The sequence below is a fragment of the Xenopus laevis genome, chromosome 3L (genome assembly GCF_017654675.1).
Source record: "Xenopus laevis strain J_2021 chromosome 3L, Xenopus_laevis_v10.1, whole genome shotgun sequence".
Lineage (NCBI taxonomy): Eukaryota > Metazoa > Chordata > Amphibia > Anura > Pipidae > Xenopus > Xenopus laevis.
This window is the reverse complement of record NC_054375.1, coordinates 81,088,280-81,108,798: the sequence shown is the minus strand read 5'-3', so window position 1 is coordinate 81,108,798 and position 20,519 is coordinate 81,088,280. Positions and strand designations below refer to the sequence as shown.

General features: G+C 36.7%; 1 protein-coding gene across 5 annotated transcripts in view; it reads right to left on the bottom strand.

Moving 5' to 3' along the window:
- Nucleotides 1–253: 253 nt before the first annotated feature.
- Nucleotides 254–20,519, bottom strand: part of celsr1.L (cadherin EGF LAG seven-pass G-type receptor 1 L homeolog) — a 114,784-nt gene continuing 94,518 nt past the window's right edge. Inside the window, exons 17-35 of one of the 5 annotated variants that reach the window (XM_041586442.1) lie at nucleotides 18,117–18,211; nucleotides 16,595–16,804; nucleotides 15,721–15,904; nucleotides 13,764–13,904; nucleotides 11,479–11,665; nucleotides 11,108–11,275; nucleotides 10,691–10,817; nucleotides 10,372–10,572; nucleotides 9,337–9,511; nucleotides 8,872–8,984; nucleotides 7,867–7,946; nucleotides 7,409–7,535; nucleotides 6,270–6,395; nucleotides 5,718–5,857; nucleotides 4,519–4,619; nucleotides 4,106–4,273; nucleotides 3,489–3,731; nucleotides 2,382–2,646; nucleotides 254–2,044 (exon numbers count right to left, since the gene is read on the bottom strand). In XM_041586442.1, coding sequence (XP_041442376.1) covers nucleotides 2,020–2,044; nucleotides 2,382–2,646; nucleotides 3,489–3,731; nucleotides 4,106–4,273; nucleotides 4,519–4,619; nucleotides 5,718–5,857; nucleotides 6,270–6,395; nucleotides 7,409–7,535; nucleotides 7,867–7,946; nucleotides 8,872–8,984; nucleotides 9,337–9,511; nucleotides 10,372–10,572; nucleotides 10,691–10,817; nucleotides 11,108–11,275; nucleotides 11,479–11,665; nucleotides 13,764–13,904; nucleotides 15,721–15,904; nucleotides 16,595–16,804; nucleotides 18,117–18,211 — 2,876 coding nt within the window. In that variant the 3' untranslated portion in view covers nucleotides 254–2,019. The remainder of the gene's footprint in view (nucleotides 2,045–2,381; nucleotides 2,647–3,488; nucleotides 3,732–4,105; nucleotides 4,274–4,518; nucleotides 4,620–5,717; nucleotides 5,858–6,269; nucleotides 6,396–7,408; nucleotides 7,536–7,866; nucleotides 7,947–8,871; nucleotides 8,985–9,336; nucleotides 9,512–10,371; nucleotides 10,573–10,690; nucleotides 10,818–11,107; nucleotides 11,276–11,478; nucleotides 11,666–13,763; nucleotides 13,905–15,720; nucleotides 15,905–16,594; nucleotides 16,805–18,116; nucleotides 18,212–20,519) is intronic. The other 4 variants (XM_041586444.1, XM_041586445.1, XM_041586443.1 and 1 more) reach the window with 4 other exon arrangements.

Sequence of the window (20,519 nt, the reverse complement as noted above, 5' to 3'; positions counted from 1 at the left end):
AAGAGCCCTAATTCCATCAAAAACATTCTGCTGATCAGTTGCTCTGGACTGGGCCCACCCATATGTTTTTTGCAAGGTATCAAAATGACTGATTCTAAAATATCTTCAATGCCATGGGAACAACATTTGTTTACAGTTTTGCTGCTTTTGCAACCCTGGATGATGTGACCCAAAACCACATGCACAAATCAATGCTGCAAACCATGGGAACAAAAGCCTGTTTTAGAACACTTCAGTAAAAGGAACCACATTGTTAGAAATTCTGCTTTTAATTTTTTTTCGTCCCATCTTTTTTTAGTACATCAATAAATATACATTTCCAGTGTATAACCTCATATGTTTTTTTTATAAAATTTTTTTTTTTTTGCAACTTGGGACAATAGGAAGACTTAATAAAAAGCCAAAATGAACAAAACCTTTGGGATGAAGGTTCCCTCAACAGCTATTTGTATTAATTGTAAGGCACAATGAAAGACAGCCGTGATACGTATCCCAGCGATGGGACAACCAACATAACCCAATGGACATGAAAAAAAAATGATGTTGTAAAATGTAAAATGTTTTAAAAAAAAAGCACTGGATTATAGAATAATTTTGAGACAAGTTAACGGGGCATATTTTGAGAGAGGTGGGGTTGGATACCGACATAAAGGCTCCGTGGTACAGTTCCAAAGAGATAGGGACTAATAAAGGGATATACTAAATAGAAAAATATCCTTCAAAAAGTCCATCTGATAAATGCAGCTAATTTGACCTGGAACTCACCGTTAAGCCGGGAATAAATAAATTGTATGACCTATGTCAGGTGTATATGGTATGACCCATTCTTTTGCTATGAAACTTTAATAAGAATCCCTCCAGAATAATCCTGCGGGAAAGTGTGGAACTGCTAGAGGGATATGGACGGCAGAAGGAGCTTATTTCATGGTCATAATTAGTAAGTCAAATATGAAAAATATTTGCAGTGTTGTATTGCTGAGGTTTCAGAAATGTGACGTTCTCATTTTCCAGTGTATGCTTTGAATACAGAAAACTTTACTGTCCCAAAAATTTTGCAGTACAAATCTGATTATTTTTTTTAAATAAATCTCGACTTCCCTGAACTGTGTTGTATTTATGATGGAATTGATGTGATGATGGTGGGCAGCCCTTTCATTCCGTAACTTAGATTCCTGCAAATAAGTACCAAAAATTAAACTGTACATTCCATCAGTTCTTAACGTAAAGAAATTAAATATGTTTGGCTTTTTCCTAAGTTATGTCACCATTTAAGTCTGATTTCTGATGGGAGTCTTATTTTCTGTAGCTCACATAATTCAAGTAACAATGTGCAATTTATGTAGTAAAAAAATATGTTTCCGACGGATAACAAATAAAACTAGAACTAATGTAAAATATACAAAAGAGCTTTTTTTTCCTTTTCTTTGCAAGAGTCCCATACAAAATATATAAAAAGGTATCTACAATCTGTATTTTTATATATTTATAAACTGATTTTTGTTTAAGACTGTGTGGTGGGGAAATGAGAGAAGGGCACTTGTGTAGTAATAGTAGTCTTAGTAGTAGTCGTAGTATTCCTTGGGGCATTGTTGTGTAGGCTGGAAGGTCACATTGTGACAGAGAACAATCCAATCAGCGCGCATGGCACCCATGTCCAAGGCTGATTATTTCAATATACAAGATCTGTTGTATTTACATTCATAAGTCTCTTGCTTGAATGGCTCCTCTATGCAGACTCTTCTGAAAGTGTATGGCTCGGAGTATCTGCCACTTCGTTCTCATGTGACCATCTTAATGCCTGTCTGCCCAAAGGATTGGAGCCTCACTTATTGTGATCCAATTTGGCACTGGCGTGAGACATTTCTGTCTCCTTATCACCCGGCCCTTTGGAAGCAGTCACAAGTCTGCCGCATTACATAAATGCATCAGCAACAATCCATCCTTTTCCATTGAATCCATAGAATGGAAGTCCAACCAGCGATCCCTGTTCTGCAGTGAACGTCATGGTTTCCTGATGATTCAAATTGAAGTTTCATTACTGCCGCTGTTCGTGAAAGAAGGGACCATGCAGGATTAGGGTTAGGTACATATGCCATTCACTAGTCTCTAGTGTTAGTTTCCATGCACTGATAAGTCATGCACCAAGGAAGAAAAGAAACAATAGTCTACACTATTCCCTCTATATACTTCTGCAAATATGAAGAAGGTGACATTATAATGACATATTTAAACTGATTTCATGTCATTTACAGTGTTTCTTTGTATAGGCAGTAAAAAGAAGCGATTTGGGACCAGAAATGCATTTCCTTGAATAGCCAAACGCAGGACATTTGCAGCCACAGAGCATTTCTTTCCCATGCACATAACGGAGTGATACCTACTCAGAATCTGAGGTCTCTGTATTCAAAGGGCCCATCTGTACGCTCATGGCCGTGCCATTGACTTGCTCTCGGGGATGATCCCTCCTCGGATTTTTAATGGTTACCCCACAGTCTGTAAGTGGCCTAACACCATCATTGGAGCCCAGGGAAGAAGTCCTTGAGGAGATTGTACTCTGATTGCAGTCGGACAATTTCTCACGCAAACGGTTCTTTAGGTTTTTGTCTGTGAGCGGCGGAGGGTATGTGACTTTGTTTTTTAGTATTCCTACAATGGGAAACATAATAATGTATTCATGATTTAACCCACAGTCACAGCAAAACCAAACGTAATCTATGCATACTAGAATGTCTGCGGAAAACAACTCAGAAAACTTTCACCTGCTTAGATATTTTTCAAAAATGCATATATTCCTGATAAATATGTTATTTGAAGTCCAAAAGTCACTGCAAGTAACAAATACTGCAAAGGATTGTGGGTGACACTGAATGACTGATGATATGGGCATTGTTCTCCTGGGTAAACTTACTTCATTCCGCAAATATAGTGGGAAGCTCGATCTTGGAGGGAAAAAAAACATGCCTGAACTGAAGTGAGGTTAAATAAACATTATCTTTGTGACCAGCTTAGAAGTCTGTTTGGCTTTTATGATATTTTTTAGTGTAATAAGAAGCACAAACAAACCCAAGGGCCAGATGTACCACATTTATTCACTGCAAACATGTTGCTGAAAGTTCTGCCAGCCTTTACCATAATGCAAGAATATAATTGTTAAATACAGCAATGGAGAGGAAGTGAAATGAGGTACAGAAAAGAAGAACTGTACAGCGCTGCAAAATATGTTGGCGCTATATAAATATGTGTTAATAATAATACTGTATGCAATTGATCTTGATTAAAAATAAACCTAAAATATAAGTTTATTTACTGATCAGCTAATGAACACATTGAGGTGTATTGTTACATTCAGCCTCACAAGCTTTTTTTTTGCCAGTGTTAACAAATAATATGGAAAAATGCCTGAGACGAAAACGAATGAAAAGTATCAGGATTATGACGTATCTGTAAGAGTATCTGTACTTCTGAGGTATAGCCTGCAGGGGGGTTACCTTTTCTGAGTTCAGGCTGATGATTATTGTGGTTGTTGGACAACTTGCTGTCCTTGTTGTTTGCTTCATTCTCTTTGTCTTGTTGCGCTTCTCCACAGTGATTTGCCTTGTTATCATTATGAAGCTCTACATTCACTTTAGTCTCTACTTTCAGCTTGGACTTTCCACCTTGATCCTCGCTGTCACTGGCAGTCATACAGTCAGCAGGCCAGTACGGTTTAGTATGATTGGAAAAAGATTCAACTGCATGGAAAAGAACATTTAAAATAAAAATGGCGGTACATAAAGTTAACATTGTTGCCTTTTGAAAGTGGAAAGCAAAGAGCTGAGTGATATATCAGCCTTGAATAAAATGAAATTGAAATGAAAGAACAATATTTTTATATTATTATATTATTGTCTACATTGTATATGTATATTGCTGGTTTAAAACATACCTACAAGTCATTTGATAAAGTAACTCAGGTTTTAAAACAACTAAATCTTTAATGGAGAGACACCCATGGTTAAGGTCATTTTAAATGGACAGATGTAGCCCAAAAAATTATGCACCTTCCATTAGAATCACACAAAACGCACAACATATTATGTTGCTGCGTTGCTATGTGGCTGCTTACCTTTAGGAGTGCTATGGACAGGGCCTCTCTCATTGTTTTTAGGGCTGGTTGCCTTCCATTTTTCCTCTGTTTCAATCCCATCTTCTTCGCTGTCTGAGGAGTGTGAGGAGGCATATAGGCTGCTGTGTTCATCAGAGGAATCCTCACTATCTGTGTCAGAATCATGGCCTTTGAAAAAAGGAAACCCACAAGAAATGCTTATATTTAGCAAGCCTGTCTTACATTAGAAACACTGTTAATAAAGTCACCACTAGACTTTCTTTATTGTACTTGAATATTATGAGTAACGGAGTGTGGGCATCTACTGGTTGTCACTGGTGGATAATATCACTAAATGGTGAATGATGTGATTACCAGTAGCCCATGATTATTTGCAGATACAAGCTTTCACGCTAACGTAGAACTTTGCTTACCATTGGATCGTGGATTTCTATGATAAATTGAGGAATCTACTTCTGTGACGCCGGCTCGAGTTTGCCCGGAAGACATACTAAGCTTCTGTGCAGCTTCATCCCTACATAAAGAAACCACGTGTTCAGTGTGAGCTTAGCACCACAAAGGAATGCAAATGAGCACAATTAGGGGCCTATTTATTAAACCTCATTTTTTTCTGGTTACGTTTTTAAATTTTCAGAGGGAAATTTTTTTTTAGAGATTTAATATACATGAAAGCTGTTAAAAATCTGAAAATACTCCTGCTAAAACCTGTAGAAGTCAATAGCAGATGTCCCTTTTACAATTTGAAGATGTTGTGATCTGAGATGGGTTTCATAAGGTAATTCAAAAAAGTCAGGGTTAATGGGGGGTGACAACTTGAAAAATTTGTAATATTTTGAATTGTTGCATGATTTTGTCAAGACTTTTTTGGGCTGATTTTTCGATAAAATGATTTCCTTTTTCTGTGTAATAATAAAACAGTACTTTGTACTTGATCCAAACTAAGATATAATTAATGCTTGTTGGAAGCAAAAACGAAAAGATCCGTTATCCGGAAATCCCCAGGTCCTGAGTATTCTGGATAACAGGTCCTATACCTGTATATACTGTATATAAACACACACACACAAGCAAGAGAGAGCACAAAAAGGAAAAATAAACAAGAAATGCAAGAGAGGTTATTATGATTTTAGTGCAATAAGGATTAAAAGTTGTGAAGTTCCCCTGCAATGCTCTGAGAGAAATTACCACAAACGAAAAGGTTTTCCACCAAACACAACTGCACACATGGGCATTACTGATCATGGGCCCTACTGAAGACCTTCATCAATTATATCATTCATCAAATTGTATCTGTAGTATATTTCCTTTAATATAGAAGGGGATAAATATTTTTTCTATTCTTGACCTCATCACTGGCTTCATATATATATATATATATATAAGTATCTCCAATAGTATAATTGTTATTGTTACCAAATATACCAAATCCCCAACTGGAGAACTTGATTGCTAAAGAAAGTAAAAATTTAAAAAGCCGTGGGCCACATTTAACTGAAAGTTTGAGAAGAGTTTAGGGGGTGCAAAGAAGGAAAGAGCGGCTGAGATGCCTGAGATACAGTTCTTTATTAAAGAATAAACAGAAACCAAGCGCCATGCAACCACCACCGATTACCTGAGGATATAAGCAAGGTAGCTATTGTGGCTCTTAGCTGACCTGACGGTGCTCTCCAGAGAAGCTGTGGACTCTCCAATGGCTGTTCTGTACACATTGGTATCATCCATGTAAGTGTTGTTGCAATTTAAAGTGCGCTGCTTAGAAAATAAAAATTATGGTTGTCACTTTATGGAAAACTTTTTCTATAAGAAATAATGTGATATGTGAATTTAATTGCATTTTATACCACAAAATTATTACAACTTTGGATTAAGGGTTTGCTTATTCTATTTCTCCAGTCATAATGCAGAAACATATCATAAACACCCTGCTCAGTAGAGTAGATGGGATTTGAAGTTTGTGATTTTGCCTTTACAAGGACTTTTATAGAAAAAAAGCTCATTAGACAAACTGGAACTGTGAGACATGGTTCAGATATGCAATAAACATAACCTCATTTGGAGTTATAAGTTACAGCTATGCTTATACTTCATACCACCCACAGAGGGCAGTGGAGAAACACCAAGCAAAGAAGCCAAGCCTACACCTAAGACGCTACAGGTTGCTTACAGTTAACAAGGTGGCTCTTGTTGTAGCTGTATCATCGGGTAGAGGTCTCTGTCCTGTGAAAGTGTTCTTTAGGTGCTTACGGACTTCCTTGTTAAAGATGCAGTGGAAGAAGAAAATAAAGAGTCCCTGCATAAAACAAACCATAAAAAAATTAGTTCCAATAATTAAAATGAACAGAAAATGATTATATATCACCACCATGTTATATGCACAAGATATACTTTGATAGTGTAGGGATGTGATAATTTAGACACCCTCAAATAATATTGGCAGGCACATCCTAAAGGTTTTAGATGCCTAAATGGGTCCTAATGGGGACTTGTGTCATTGTGCTGCTTTTGTAACCCCTGTTGTTCTCACAGTGTACTGTAGATGGCACTGTGCTATAGTATAAAGGTCTAGGTAACCATGCGGTCTGGGTCCATTGCTTTAGCCCTTACCAAGCAGGCAGTAAGGGAATGGGTAGTGGAACCTAGGAGCTTCGGCCCTAGTAAAGTGGATAGCTATACTCTTTCATAGATCACTCTAGGAGGATATAGTTGAGCAGCTCAAGGCTCCGACGAGGAGAGTCAGAGGGATTAAGATCCCGGGTACTAATAACCCAGAAGGAGGGACTAAGTGCATAGACTTAGGGATGGTAGAATTTCCCCTAGGTTCCACTTAGGGCACAGGCTGAAAGCTGGGGTACCTTCTCTATTTGCTGCTTAACTACTGCTGTAACTGTTCCCTTGCCTGCAGAAATCAAGCTGTGCTCTTGGTGCTGTGAGTATAAGCTAATACTTTATGCTATATGATCTCCATTGTGGATATTGTGTTGTAAATAAACTCAGTTCCTGTTTAAGCATATAAGAACCACTGGAGCCCAGTTCTTGTGCATAACACATTGTTACAGTTGCACTACACCCTGCCTCCACACCATTGCGAGGGCTTGCACCTGAGAGAAAGGTCTCATCCGTGGCACAAATATATTTGAAAGTAACCTCATAATAGAGACGGTGCCACTCAATTTTTTATAGCGCTACAATAGAACAGATTAAATTATACATGTTGTAACAAATAGTGCATCATCACTGTATAGTGTATTTGTCTTAATGGAAGCTGTAAAAGCTGAATGATAACAAGACTCAGTGCTGTGTTACCTGCAAACAGCTAAAGATGGCAAAGAGATAATGAAATGTCATGACGTCGCTGTTCACTGCCATAAGACCCAGGAACCACGTGGCACTGATGAAGAGGAGGAGCAGGAAGGCTGTTCTCAGCAGGGAGCTAAAACCAATCCAAAAGAAGTTTTGTGTAAATAATGATAGCAACTGCAAAACTAAACCAACGCACAGTGTTAATGTCTTCTCGATTTTAAAATACTCTCCACAATCAAACGTTGCTAAATAAGAGATTGGTGAAACTAGCCTTTGCTTTTAAATATTGCTTTTAAATTGCTTTTTAAATATCATATTTCTATTATTTTGGCATTTTACATGAACAATCTTATAAAGGTACAAATATAGACTACAAAAAATGGCACTATAGATACAGTAGCTCTGAAAGGCATTCATTGTTCCTCAGTTTAGAGAGTCTGTAAAAAGATATAAAAACTCACAGAATGCCAGATTTCTCAAATGCTCGCTGTCTCCGTCCACAGGATGCCCTTACAGCCAATATGAATATGATTGTGTTTATCTAGAAAAAAAAACCACAAGTATTTCTTCATTCACTGCATATCCATCAGTGCAGGTATGGAATCAGTTATCTGGAAACCCGTTATCCAGAAATCTCCGAATTACAGTAATGCCATCTCACATAGACTCCATTATATCCAAATAATCGAAATTATTAAAAGATGTCCTTTTCCTCTGTAATAATAAAACAGCACCTTGTACTTGATCCAAACTATGCTATAATTAATCCTTATTGGAAGCAAAAACAGCCTATTGGGTTTATTTAATGTTTACATGATTTTCTAGTAGACTTGAGGTATGAAGAGCCAAATTATACAAAGATCAGTTATCCAGAAAACCCCAGGTCCAAGCATCCTGGATAACAGGTCCTATACCTGTATACACACATTTAAATTTGCATAATTTATTACAAACCAAAACAGATGTAAAGCATATATTGGTAAAAAAGTTTTACTTGTAGTGCTGTTACAGTGTGGTGATTATGTGACTTTTAACCATTTAATAAAAGGATTTGAGCTAAGTTAATTCATATGATGGCTGGGCCGCAGAATCACCAATTATGGTACAAAGAGAATTGGCATTATCTTCTAAAAGTGCAGGCCTAAAAATATAAAAGCTAAATTTCTGCATGTTTTCCCTACAGATTAATGGTCATTTATTCTGATTTCTGACTCTCTGCAGGTGTGATAAAAGTAGGGATTTGGGATTCTCATTCACTGCTTTCCATTACATACAGGCAGAAACCTCACAGGAATTATTATCATATCAAGAAACATTTATGCGCCTTTTAAAGCAATAACTGTGATTATGTGCCACTGCTGTTGTTTTAAATAGACTGCAATTTCTATGTTTAATGCACAATTGAATTGACCTATGTTTCCTTTAGTAAAGGACTCTGGACTCTGGAAAGAAAGGTTAGTACTTACAGTTACCACTATGGCAATGGGCCCGGCAAAACTCCAGATTAGTGTATCATGTACAGACAGCCAGCAGAAATCAGGGTTGCCGTAGCCTTGAGGATCCAGGCCTACAGCTAGTCCTAAAAATCAAAATGAGAAGCTCACATACTGACAATTTAATTACAAATAAAAGTAGCATTTTATTTTATGACAGACTTTAATGATTACTATCCAATGTTAACAAAAGGGATCCTGTCATCGGAAAACATGTGCAAGCACAAGTCACATGACTTGAGGCAGCTGGGAAATTGACAATATGTCTAGTCCCATGTCAGATTTCAAAATTGAATATAAAAAAATTTGTTTGCTCTTTTGAGAAATGGATTTCAGTGCAGAATTCTGCTGGAGCAGCACTATTAACTCATTCATTTTGAAAAAAAAAATGTTCCCATGACAGTATCTCTTTAAGGTACTGGGAAGTTAAAACTGTACCTGTAATTATGGCTGGGATTCCATATCCAACAACATAGTAAAATCTCATGTGACCGGAATTGATGTTCCTCACTTCTGTTAGCATGCGGTAGATATGAAGTCCTTCCACAAACATCCAGGCAAATGTGCTCATATAGAAATAGTGGAGGAGGATGGCTATCACTGTACACACAAACTAAATGAAAGAGAACAGGTCATGTATTGCTTTAAGTCACACTCTAAAAACAGAGTTGCATACAATAAATGCAGGCCATGAATATAATGTAATATCACATCTAATCATTATAATAGAGCCTGTTACGCTCACTAAAAAAAAGGTTGAAAAATCAATGTGAAATTAAGCAACGTACAATAAATCATCTCTGTTTATGGAATTCCAAGGAAGATTGTGGTCATTCCCAGAACCATTACTGTTTGCTAGAAGGTGTGTAGCCAAGCAGCCATGAATTATTTTGGCTGTGGCATTCTTCCCTCTCTTGGGTGCATCAGTGCGTGTCAGGCAGTGGTTCTGGTGCAGGTACCCAGGACATTAATCAGGTTGCAAGCCAGACTAGTGATAGCATTACTGGAGTTTCCATTTTGACTTTTCAGAATAAAATTCTGTGCTGTGTTTTACCAAAATCTAAATCTAACAGAAGGTATAAACAACTCCTAGTTAGAGAAGTGTTCGGAACATAAAGTTAAATGTGCAAATACAACTTGGCGATTTATTACTGGTACTTAAAATGAATCAAAGCATTATAAAGAGTGCTGGGAAATGTTAGGAAACATATGCCCAGATTCCATTTTATAAGAAAAGGTTATTGCAAGTTTTATCTCATAAAAAATCTACTGAAGTCTATGGGATCTAGATTTGAACTAGAATTTTTGAATTGGGATTTTTCTTACTGAACTTAATTTGCCCACTGTTTAAGCAGTTGAAAAGAAGCCATCACTGTTCTGGCAAAGCAGGGCAAACTAATAATGACTATACTGTACAGTCTCTACACCCGCATCAGACAGTCCCAATAATGAACCCTATATTGATCAACTTACTGGATTTTCAGTCTGATTGATCCCAATGAGAAAGACCAGTTCAGAAAAGAAGAGAGCAGCCACTAAGTTTTTGTGAATGTTGTGAATATTTGAACGCAAGGTTCTGATTATAACCAGCAGGATAAATGTCAGAAGCAGAGCCACTAGGGAGACTGCCACCGACGTGTATGTGATGACCTTCAGTGGAAGCACTTCACCATTCTGTTGATAAAATAACAAAAAAAATGTAAACATACATACAAGAACCATAAATATTACTATAATTTACAAATACTACACTTTACACGTATATTAATGTACATTAGTCATTGCAACTTACTTCTCTTTTGGAAATGTCCATTAACACAGCAAAGCTGGTCATGTGATTACACTGACAAGTCACATGACTCTTGTTCCTTGAAATAAGGTCACAGCCTTTGGAAGACCAGCCACCTGTGCCTCCAACTCTATAGGGGAAAGGACAATGACAAATAGTGAGATAAGGGAACATACTAGCCATAAAATACAAATATATATATAAAATGTTTTAGATGCAGCACTCCAAGAGATTTGGCTTTCATACACATCTCTGTATGTGTGTTATAATCTGTGTGATTTGCCCACTATATCAAAGCTGGACTTCAGTGCATTTGAGCAATCAGCAAACAAGCATTCATTAGTTAAGTATTTTATTTGTGCTAAAGATATACTGTAACAGTGTGACTATGTATGAATACTTATACTTCTATATACTCACAAGATTGAATGGTTCCAGAATACACATACAGGTTTAGTTCTCTCTTCAGTTTCCAGCATATTATATTCCAGTATTATTGACTTTTCCAACTGAGTAGGCAGTGGTTCATCTTCATTATAAACAGTAGTGCTTACAATAGGAGTATTAATTATTGGGCGATTGGGGATCCTAAAAGCAAAGAAATGTTGAACAACATTCAGATTTTTGTTTCTGCATTTACCGAAACTATGCCTGCGTTATATTCACATACTGTATAGACATGTGTATAATATTGGCCACTTGTAATGTGACAATATCTGTTAAATTAAAAGAAAGGTGGTAAATATAACAATGAATAAATAAACGTTTGAGGAGGAAATCCCTCACAGTACCTCAAACTCCTACGGTCAGGGTCATAGTTCTCTGGTAGTAACTGTCCTAGGGAACGGTACACTATCACCATGGCTACTGCATACTGGCTTGATGGATCCGGTTGCCGCTTTTTCCTCTTTGACAGGCTGGGATCAAACTCATCATCGCTAGAAAATTTCTGATTTGATGGTTTGAAGGTTGGTAGAACTATGTGGAAAAAATGTATCTTATTTAGCCTGATTTGATTATTTAAATTGTATAACAAAAAGCAGGAAAGAAGAACTAAGGTGCAACGTAGATGCAAAAATATGCAGGTACCATTTATTATAACCATCAGTGTTTCCAGGTAACAAACCCTCCTTTGTCAGAATGATATTGAAAGGTTTAGTCTCCCAAAAATGTTGATGTTGGGGATTAGCATCTTATAGGAAAGGGAGTACCCATGACTCAGCATAATATGGCACTACAGTGTATATGACACAATGCTTTTTAGCAATATAAATATGGAGAAAAGCTTGTTCTGGAAAAACAGTAAGCTTTCTTATTACACTATAACTGCTTATTTAAGGTAATGTTGATAAAAGACATATCTATATAGGCTCTGCTGCATGCACATTCATTCACTTACACAAGAAGGACTTGTACTCAAATAACTAAAGACCTAAAAATCATCATTTATCATCATTTATTTATATAGCCCTGTCAAGATACGCAGTGCTTTGAAAAACCACATAGACTTATGAACAACCTGTTTTCTCTACTAGTTCAGATTTCTGATTTACTAATAACCATATAGCAAAGACATTTAAAAAATGCAGTTACAATGTCTTGCCAGGTAATTTATAGCAATATATTTTTGAAGTGGCTTTCTCTATTCAATTTTAGTATGTAATTCATCTTAACACACAGGCATTTCCACATTTTGCAAAAATATCCAAACTGCAACAAGCTGTTTTTTTTTTTTATCTCTTTTTCTGCACTGTTCATCTGTTGGTCGTCCACAAAGAATAATAGGGTAATGACAAGGATATATGCATTATTCATAGTGCCATCCTTGTAACAGTGCATAATGAGGCATTTCCAGCATCTTGCAATATGTTCTTTCCAATCAACTACCTCCTCTTTCGGCTGCAGGCAGCAGGTGAATGTTAGAGGGATGGGAAGAATGCCAATGCAATTATAAGACAGCACGCCTGTCCTTTAAAATAATCCATTGCAAGTGTATGACTCATGATGTTCTGTTGAAAATGAACAGCCGTAAGAATCACATTTTAAATCTGTTGTTCTTATGGCATAGTTATTTTCTTATCTGTGGCTTGGACAGTAGCTGAGCAGCATTTTTTCAAAAGATACGTCACAAACTCCATTTGTGAGAATTAGACTGCAGGCAAGTGTACATTGGAATATGTCACAAGACCAGTCACCCATAAGCACTGCTGTAGGAGGTTTCTTTTTATATATGTGTGTGTGTGTGCCAAATCATACTCGCACCTTTGGCTATTCTAATTTTGGAGTCAAATTCCTAAGCTAGATTGCTATTATTAAAGATCTAACCTATAAAGAGCTCCAGGAAAGGCAGTGCTAACATTTTCATTAGGCCTTCAACATGATGTTGGGATGCTTCTAGTTTGGTTCCATTTGGAGTGCCTATTAGTGATTTCATGCCACCTCAATAGTCCATAGAGAATAGTAATAAGTCAGTAAGACCTGCTGTTGCAATTGCCATCCAAACATAAATATCCATTAACATATGAAAAATTACTAAGGCACTTGCCATTTAAAAGACAATTTAAGATTAGTATTTTGCAATTTAAGCGTAGCAATCGGGGTAGATATAATATACTGTATGTTTACTTATGTATAATAACAACGACAAGAGTAAATTAAAATGACAAATTTCTATCTTAACTTATCCAATTTCTATATACTGTACTCCAATAAGAAAGAAGCAAAGCATGGTGATAGATTAAAGCCCAGCATGCCAGCCCAGGATTTTTAGAAATGTGTTTCTAGATATAGGAAGAAAAAGTAAAGCTTTTTACAACTATATGTAGATGCTCATTAACTTGAGGCAATAAATACCGCTAACAGAACCACAATGTAATTTCCCTTTGTTTCCATTCAGAAGCTAGGAAGATATTCTTCCTAATCTTAAGATTAGCATTTCGCTAGAGATACAGATAAGTAAAATGCTGAGCAAATGTTGGCAGCAAATCCTCTGTAAGATAGTCTGGATATGTGTAACATGGTCATGGATACAATAGACAGCTTTTGCCAATCTGGAAGTATAACCAAACAACCTTACCATTTCTTTCAGGAGGTTTAAACAAAGTATCTGGGAATAGCACAGAAGACTCCAAATCTTTCGGATAATCAAGTATCTCATTAAATTCAGGGACTTTGGCTCCAGTGAAATTAGCTTTATCGAATATGTCCACAGCAATTACTGTTGGCAGAAAAGAGAATTTAGCTGATACCATGTGAAATACAAAAACAAACTAAAAAACATTCTCTCTCTCTTGTGTAGTTTTTTTCCCAGCATAGGTAGATTTGAAAGTTTTCACAGTGGTTTGTTGGTCAGAGCCTCTCTAAATGAAACAGTACAAATATTATCTATAGAAGGTTCCTCCTAAATTCAAGGAGAAAGTTACATTAGATGGATTTCTAACTTGAATATCACCTGCCTGTTGATCCAGAAAGTAATCTGCCCTCACCTCCAAATAACTAGCTGCTGCATAACCTTCAAAGGGAGGAGAGTGAATACACCTACATCTAAAATGGCATTGGATTTACTCCCCAATATAAATCACTACTGTGTTTATTTATAACTAACTCATTCTTACTAGAATGACTACCTTTGTGTGTCAGTATTGCAGAATATGAACTCTGTTGTAATGAAGTAGTCTTTTATTCAGCGGGGGTAGGAAGCACAAGAATTATAATTTATCTGTCTCTAACAGATAACTCTCCAAAGCATGTTACATAGTAACAAAACCATAACCACATTTTCACCTTATACAAACATTTCTAATGGTTATTTCAGGCAAACTATCTGATAGAATCCTAGAAAGAAACATGAGGCACCAAGCTATCATTTAGATATAATAACATTCTTTTGCATGCTACACCTTTGCTGACTGTGTTGAGAAGGCAACAGATCTTGTGCCAAAGGCATATGCATTTGCTGATGTGTATTTCTGGGAACTCTAAGCAAGAAACAGGCTCCTGCATTTCCCAGAGATTACAAATCACAAAAAGTTCCCTCTGCTTATTGATCCGTGTACTGGCTTGTAAATATATATAAAGGCATTCATCTCATTAAAAGAACTGAAGGATCGTTAGAATAGTGCATGGAGAAGAGGGGAGAATTATCTGCTTCCCTCCACAAACTATTATTGCAGTGTGCTATCTAGACTCAGTCCTGTTTCAGCAATAACACAAATGGATGTGTACCACCCGGTATTTGTAAGTTCAGTTGTAATAGAAGAACATTAATCAGGAGTAATGCTTTAAAAGCTTTCTGAGTCACTGAGGGCCAATGAATGGAATTTACTGCAGCATTCATCACTTATAGGAGGATGCTATTAGAGGGTGTCACAATTGTACATCATTCAGGAGCTGAGCTGGATATATAGTACAATGGAAAAAAGGATGCCAGATTTCTGCAAAAATGCCTTAAGTTTTCAGCATTTTCCCACGATCCAGGAAAAACGTGTTGGGCGTTCTAGCAGAGTTTTACAATTGTTGGTGAATTGTTGTTTTTGGTTAATACGTATTTTAGGGAAATTGGACTTTTTGTTTCTCATTAATGATTCACATACTGTAGATGCCAGTTAGTCTGAATTTCTAGTTACCATTTAACTTCTTTTCTACCAATTGTCCTATAACCATATAATTAAAACACTCTTCAGCATGTTTCTACCATTCATGAAAATGCATAGGTATTCAAAACAATAAAACAGTACAGGTCAAGAAGGCTCCTACAATTTAATATAACCCTGTTTAACCCATTATGCACACAAATAATGGGATTTTTTTTTTCCCCAAAGGTATATCTTATAAATATGTACATAATAGCTTCATAATAAATATTGCACTGCAGTGTAGCCTGTATCTGAAGGTAGAGCTGTTATACCTGTACAACAGTATAGTCATTTATACATAAGATTCAGAATGATTAATTTCCAAATGCCCAGCAGTATGGTTGAGTGTGATTGCATGTGTCCCTGTTTTACAGAAGCCGCACTGATATCAACACTTACTTATATTTGGTGCAACAATAACAAAAGGCTTCATGTAAGTCTTCTTCATGTTTCTGGCCACATTATTAGCATACTCTTCATAGTGCTTGAGGAGATGTGCAGTGCCAGCCTCTGTTCTTTGGATCTGTTCCCAATGGTGTTTGTTTTTGCGGTCTAATATGGCACTGCCAGCATATATCACATTCTGTGGGAAACAGAGAAAAGTGAGCTGTAGGGCTTGGATTGAACATGTCAAAATTTTGTCTCCAGTGGTAGTGGCTAGTCAGCTTATAATACACACTGCTGAACAACAGACCATACTGGTACAACATAAATACTTTTTGATGTGACTAAATATTACATTTTAACACACTTGTAAACGTGTCATGTTTTATGTCTGAGCATACGTTTTTTACTTTTTTTTATCATATAGTTCTTAGGTCCTATTTCCTTAGAAAAATGTGTAAGATTTTTGTGACAGTTATTTGCAGGCCTGGGTCTTTCATCTCTCCTATAATGAATCTTCTGGTTACAAATTGCATTACTTACAGGTAATCCTTTAAGACAGCTTAGCCCAACCTTAGCCAAGTTTAGCGATTACAAAAATTATTAAACTAGAAACCCAACACTGCTTTGGCTTCAAATCTCTATGCTGTTCAGCAATTAGGAATGAGCTTTCAAAATGCTAAAGAGAATGAGCGGTGCTCACAGACCCAGGCAGTCAGTAACATGTCTGAAATAGTGTATGCCTCAGATCAGACCACAACATCACTACATTAGGCTCAGTTCCTATTTTAGTGTCTTATGAGTGAGTTAAGTGGGGCCATCACCCTCCAAAATTAAGCCGTGTCTACCTTAATTAGACCAAAAAAGTGCCAAAAAAAGGTTCACACACCTCATTGAATTCTACATCCCTTGTTGCAGCCAGGTCAAATCCATGCTGTTGGCTCTCATACTTTAACACATTTACAAGCATCTGATATCCAGTTCTAATATCATTGCCGTAGAATGATTTTGTATGGTTAGTGGCATTCTGTAGCACTCTAGCAATATGTATGGACTTCTCACCATCCAAAGTAGTCTCATTACGATGAAGCTTTTCATTCTGTCATGGGAAGAAAGTTATAAACAAAGTGGATTTAGGGCCTTTCAGAGGTTCAAAACATAACAATTTATTACTTATAAGGGGACCTGTCACCCAGACAAAAGCTGTATAATAAAAATGAACATGAAACACAATTTTCAAGACATCCATACCTATTTTAAACCCATTTAAACATGTTAGCTGCCAATCAAATATTGCCTGTCCCTCCTCTATGGCTTAGGCATAGCGGCGGGACATTGTGCACTTCCTAGATTTCAAGGCACTACTCACCCCCTCCTAATTAACTGTGTAGCCATTGCATGGGCATGTGCATCAAGTCCCCCATTCCGGCAGATAAATAATATTTTGGCATGAGGCAAAGTTTGCCTTAATAACAGTGTTCACAAAATGGTGCCTGCCTGCTTTCTGTGGTTGTGAATTCCCAGACTGAAGGGAACAAGATTTAAATAATTTATATAGTGTAAGTAATGTTTATTTCACTTGACCAACTTTATAAAACAGGATTTTGGAATGATTGCTTAGGGTGACAGGCCCCGTTTAAGTTGACCTGTTGGAAATACTTAGGGGCACATTTACTAAGGGTCGAAGTGAATTTGAAGTGAATATTTGAACTCAAAAACTTCGAATTTCGAAGTAATTTTTGGGTACTTCGACCATCGAATAGGCCAATTTCGACTTCAACTATTCGACCATTCGATAATCGAAGTACTGTCTCTTTAAAAAACTTCGACATCGAAACTTTGCCACCTTAAACCTGCCAAATTGCTATGTTAGCCTATGGGGACCTCCTAGAACCTATAGCCAGTATTTGGCTAAGTTTTGAGAAGTCGAAGAATTTTTTTGTAAAATCGTACGATTAAATCGTTCAATTCGAAGTACGATCGGACCATCTTAAAAATCCTTTGACTTTGAATGTCTGACTATCCTATTCGATGGTCGAATTTTGAAGTTTTTTTCACTTCGAAATTCAACCCTTGATAAATCTGCTGATCTGATAATTTAAAGGGAATTTAAATGAAAACTTTTTTTGTTTTCCTCCAAATTGTAAAAATGTAAGGGATATGGTACACAGGGTGTTGTGTTTTCCACTATGCTTTCTATGTATGTATGTATGTAACTTTAAACCCTACTGTATTTAAACTTAAAGCTACACTAGAAACAAATTAGTAACCATAAATTAGAATTCAAAATGTAAATATACTTATAGAATAAATTGCTCCATATACACAAAGCATCATATGCTGTGCCTTTATTAAACTTGAGAACTGCTTTTGGTATAATTTTATAGCTTGTTGTATAAACTCCTCCTTACCAAAGTTTTCAATTCCAAGAAGCTAAGGTTTGTACAGTTGAAGAGTTCTGGAGGAAGCCAACCCTTTTCCTCACTGCAGTGCCGGATCGCATTCCCTACAGGACAACAGATGCATTCAGCAAACAAAAGCCACATGTAGAAATCTGAGCCATATAACACTGTTACTTAAGACTGGTAGAGCATGTATTTGTACTTTACATTTTCTTAAGTTACAATTTTTTAAAGAGAAAGTACCACTAGGCTTTTCATTGCAAGACATTAGAATAGTGTGGCACAGAGTACTTTCAGCAATATGTTAGATATAATACAATGGTAGCATAAATCCTCACCCAATACCATGAGCAGGCCACCTGCAATCACAATCTACTTAAACCTTTATTTTTAAGGAGAAATTGTACATTTGAAAAACATGATTCATTTTACATGTATTGTCCCTTTCTAAATCAAAGGTAAGTGTTTGCAATTCCATATGATATATTGACCTAAAGTTACAGTTACACTATTTCACTACTGTTATAACCTCTACAGAAAACACCTGCCTCTCAGCAGCAACAATCCCAACTGTACACAAGGCAAGCAATGCTTAGGACAAGCAGTGCGTAGAACGATATTAGTTTGTGCAACGACTTTGCGCATTTTTGTGTGACTACAATTGCTGAGTCCTAGTGAAGTATCTTGGATCTACTAGCTTCTTTATTTAAAAAACTTAAAAAGAGCCTTTCTGTGAAACCATGTGAATGCTGAGGTTATAGACCAGAACAAAATGAAAATTACACCCTGTCCATGAAACTTGCAATGGTGCCAGTAGCCACAAAACACTATTGTTTCTTTCATCACAATTCTGTATCAACATTGCTCCTCTGTGCCAGGAAACTTTACACTTTAGCATAAAGATAAACAAATTAAACAGAGGGTTTAAAAAGCAATAGCAGAAGGACATATTCCAGTAAATCAACTGCGGGACACAAAAAAAACTCAGCTTCCATTTTAAGGTAAGAAATGTCAATACAATAAAATGGATCAGAGTTGGCAGAATAATCTGCATTAAGCAAACAAATGAAAAAGACAGAAGAATACAGCAGTGTTTATCCCCTCAACTGCAGAAACTGCTTAACATGACAGAGTACCTACATGGTTCACACAGGGGCCTCATGTAATGCATTCTCAGCCCAGTTTTATCCTCAGCTAACACAACTGCACTGCCCATTCTTATGTATATCAGAACATCTGTGATCAGATTTTAATTGGAAAAGGAGATCATTTCATCTCATACATGACTTGATCAGCAGCTAACTTGGTAGACTTGATGTAGGGAAGCAAGCAGTGGATGCAGCATAAAGTACGTTTTGTGACCAGTAAGGACATAAATTCTGCCTTTTTATATTCCAGCAGCTAACTTCCGGATCAATGCCATTAAACATGGAACCGTCATATAATATGCATAGTCTGACTGACCTGACGAGGGCAGAACTTTGAATGTAAATAATTTACGGTTTGTTTTCCCATAACCTAAATGGATAGCATTCAGCAACATAATGAATGGTTACAGTATATTCAGGATTTGCAAGGAAGAGGGAAGTGGAAGGTAATGGTACTACATTATTTAGTAAAATGAATGAACACAATACACAAGGTTTGATCTCAGATGATTGGGATACTGTAGCTGAAAAGCTCTCACCAAACACATAGGGGCTGATTCACTAAGGGTCGAATATCGAGGGTTAATTAACCCTCGATATTCGACTGGGAATTGAAATCCTTCGACTTCGAATATCGAAGTCGAAGGATTTAGCGCAAATACTGTGATCGTACGATCGAAGGATTATTCCTTCGATCGAACGATTAAATCCTTCGAATCGAACGATTCGAAGGATTTTAATCCAACGATCGAAGGAATATCCTTCGATCAAAAAAACTTAGGAAAGCCTATGGGAACCTTCCCCATAGGCTAACATTGACTTCGGTAGCTTTTAGCTGCCGAACTAGGGGGTCAAAGTTTTTTTTTAAAGAGACAGTACTTCGACTATCGAATGGTCGAATAGTCGAATGATTTTTACTTCAAATCCTTCGATTCGAAGTCGTAGTCGAAGGTTGAAGTAGCCCATTCGATGGTCGAAGTAGCCCAAAAAATACTTCGAAATTCGAAGTTTTTTAACTTCGAATCCTTCACTCGAAGTTAGTGAATCGGCCCCATAGGGGCAATTTATTATTCAGTATCTTTTCATGAATGCTACCATTACATACAGCTCATAAAACATTACAATATTTTTGCTATTTTATAACATATTTTCTATGCTGAAAAGATTGTTTCCAGCACAATATAATAATGGGTCAAGCGACATTTGCATTAAGGAAAAAGGATTTCTACAGGTTTCAGTTCTGTCACCCATTAAAAAAATCTAT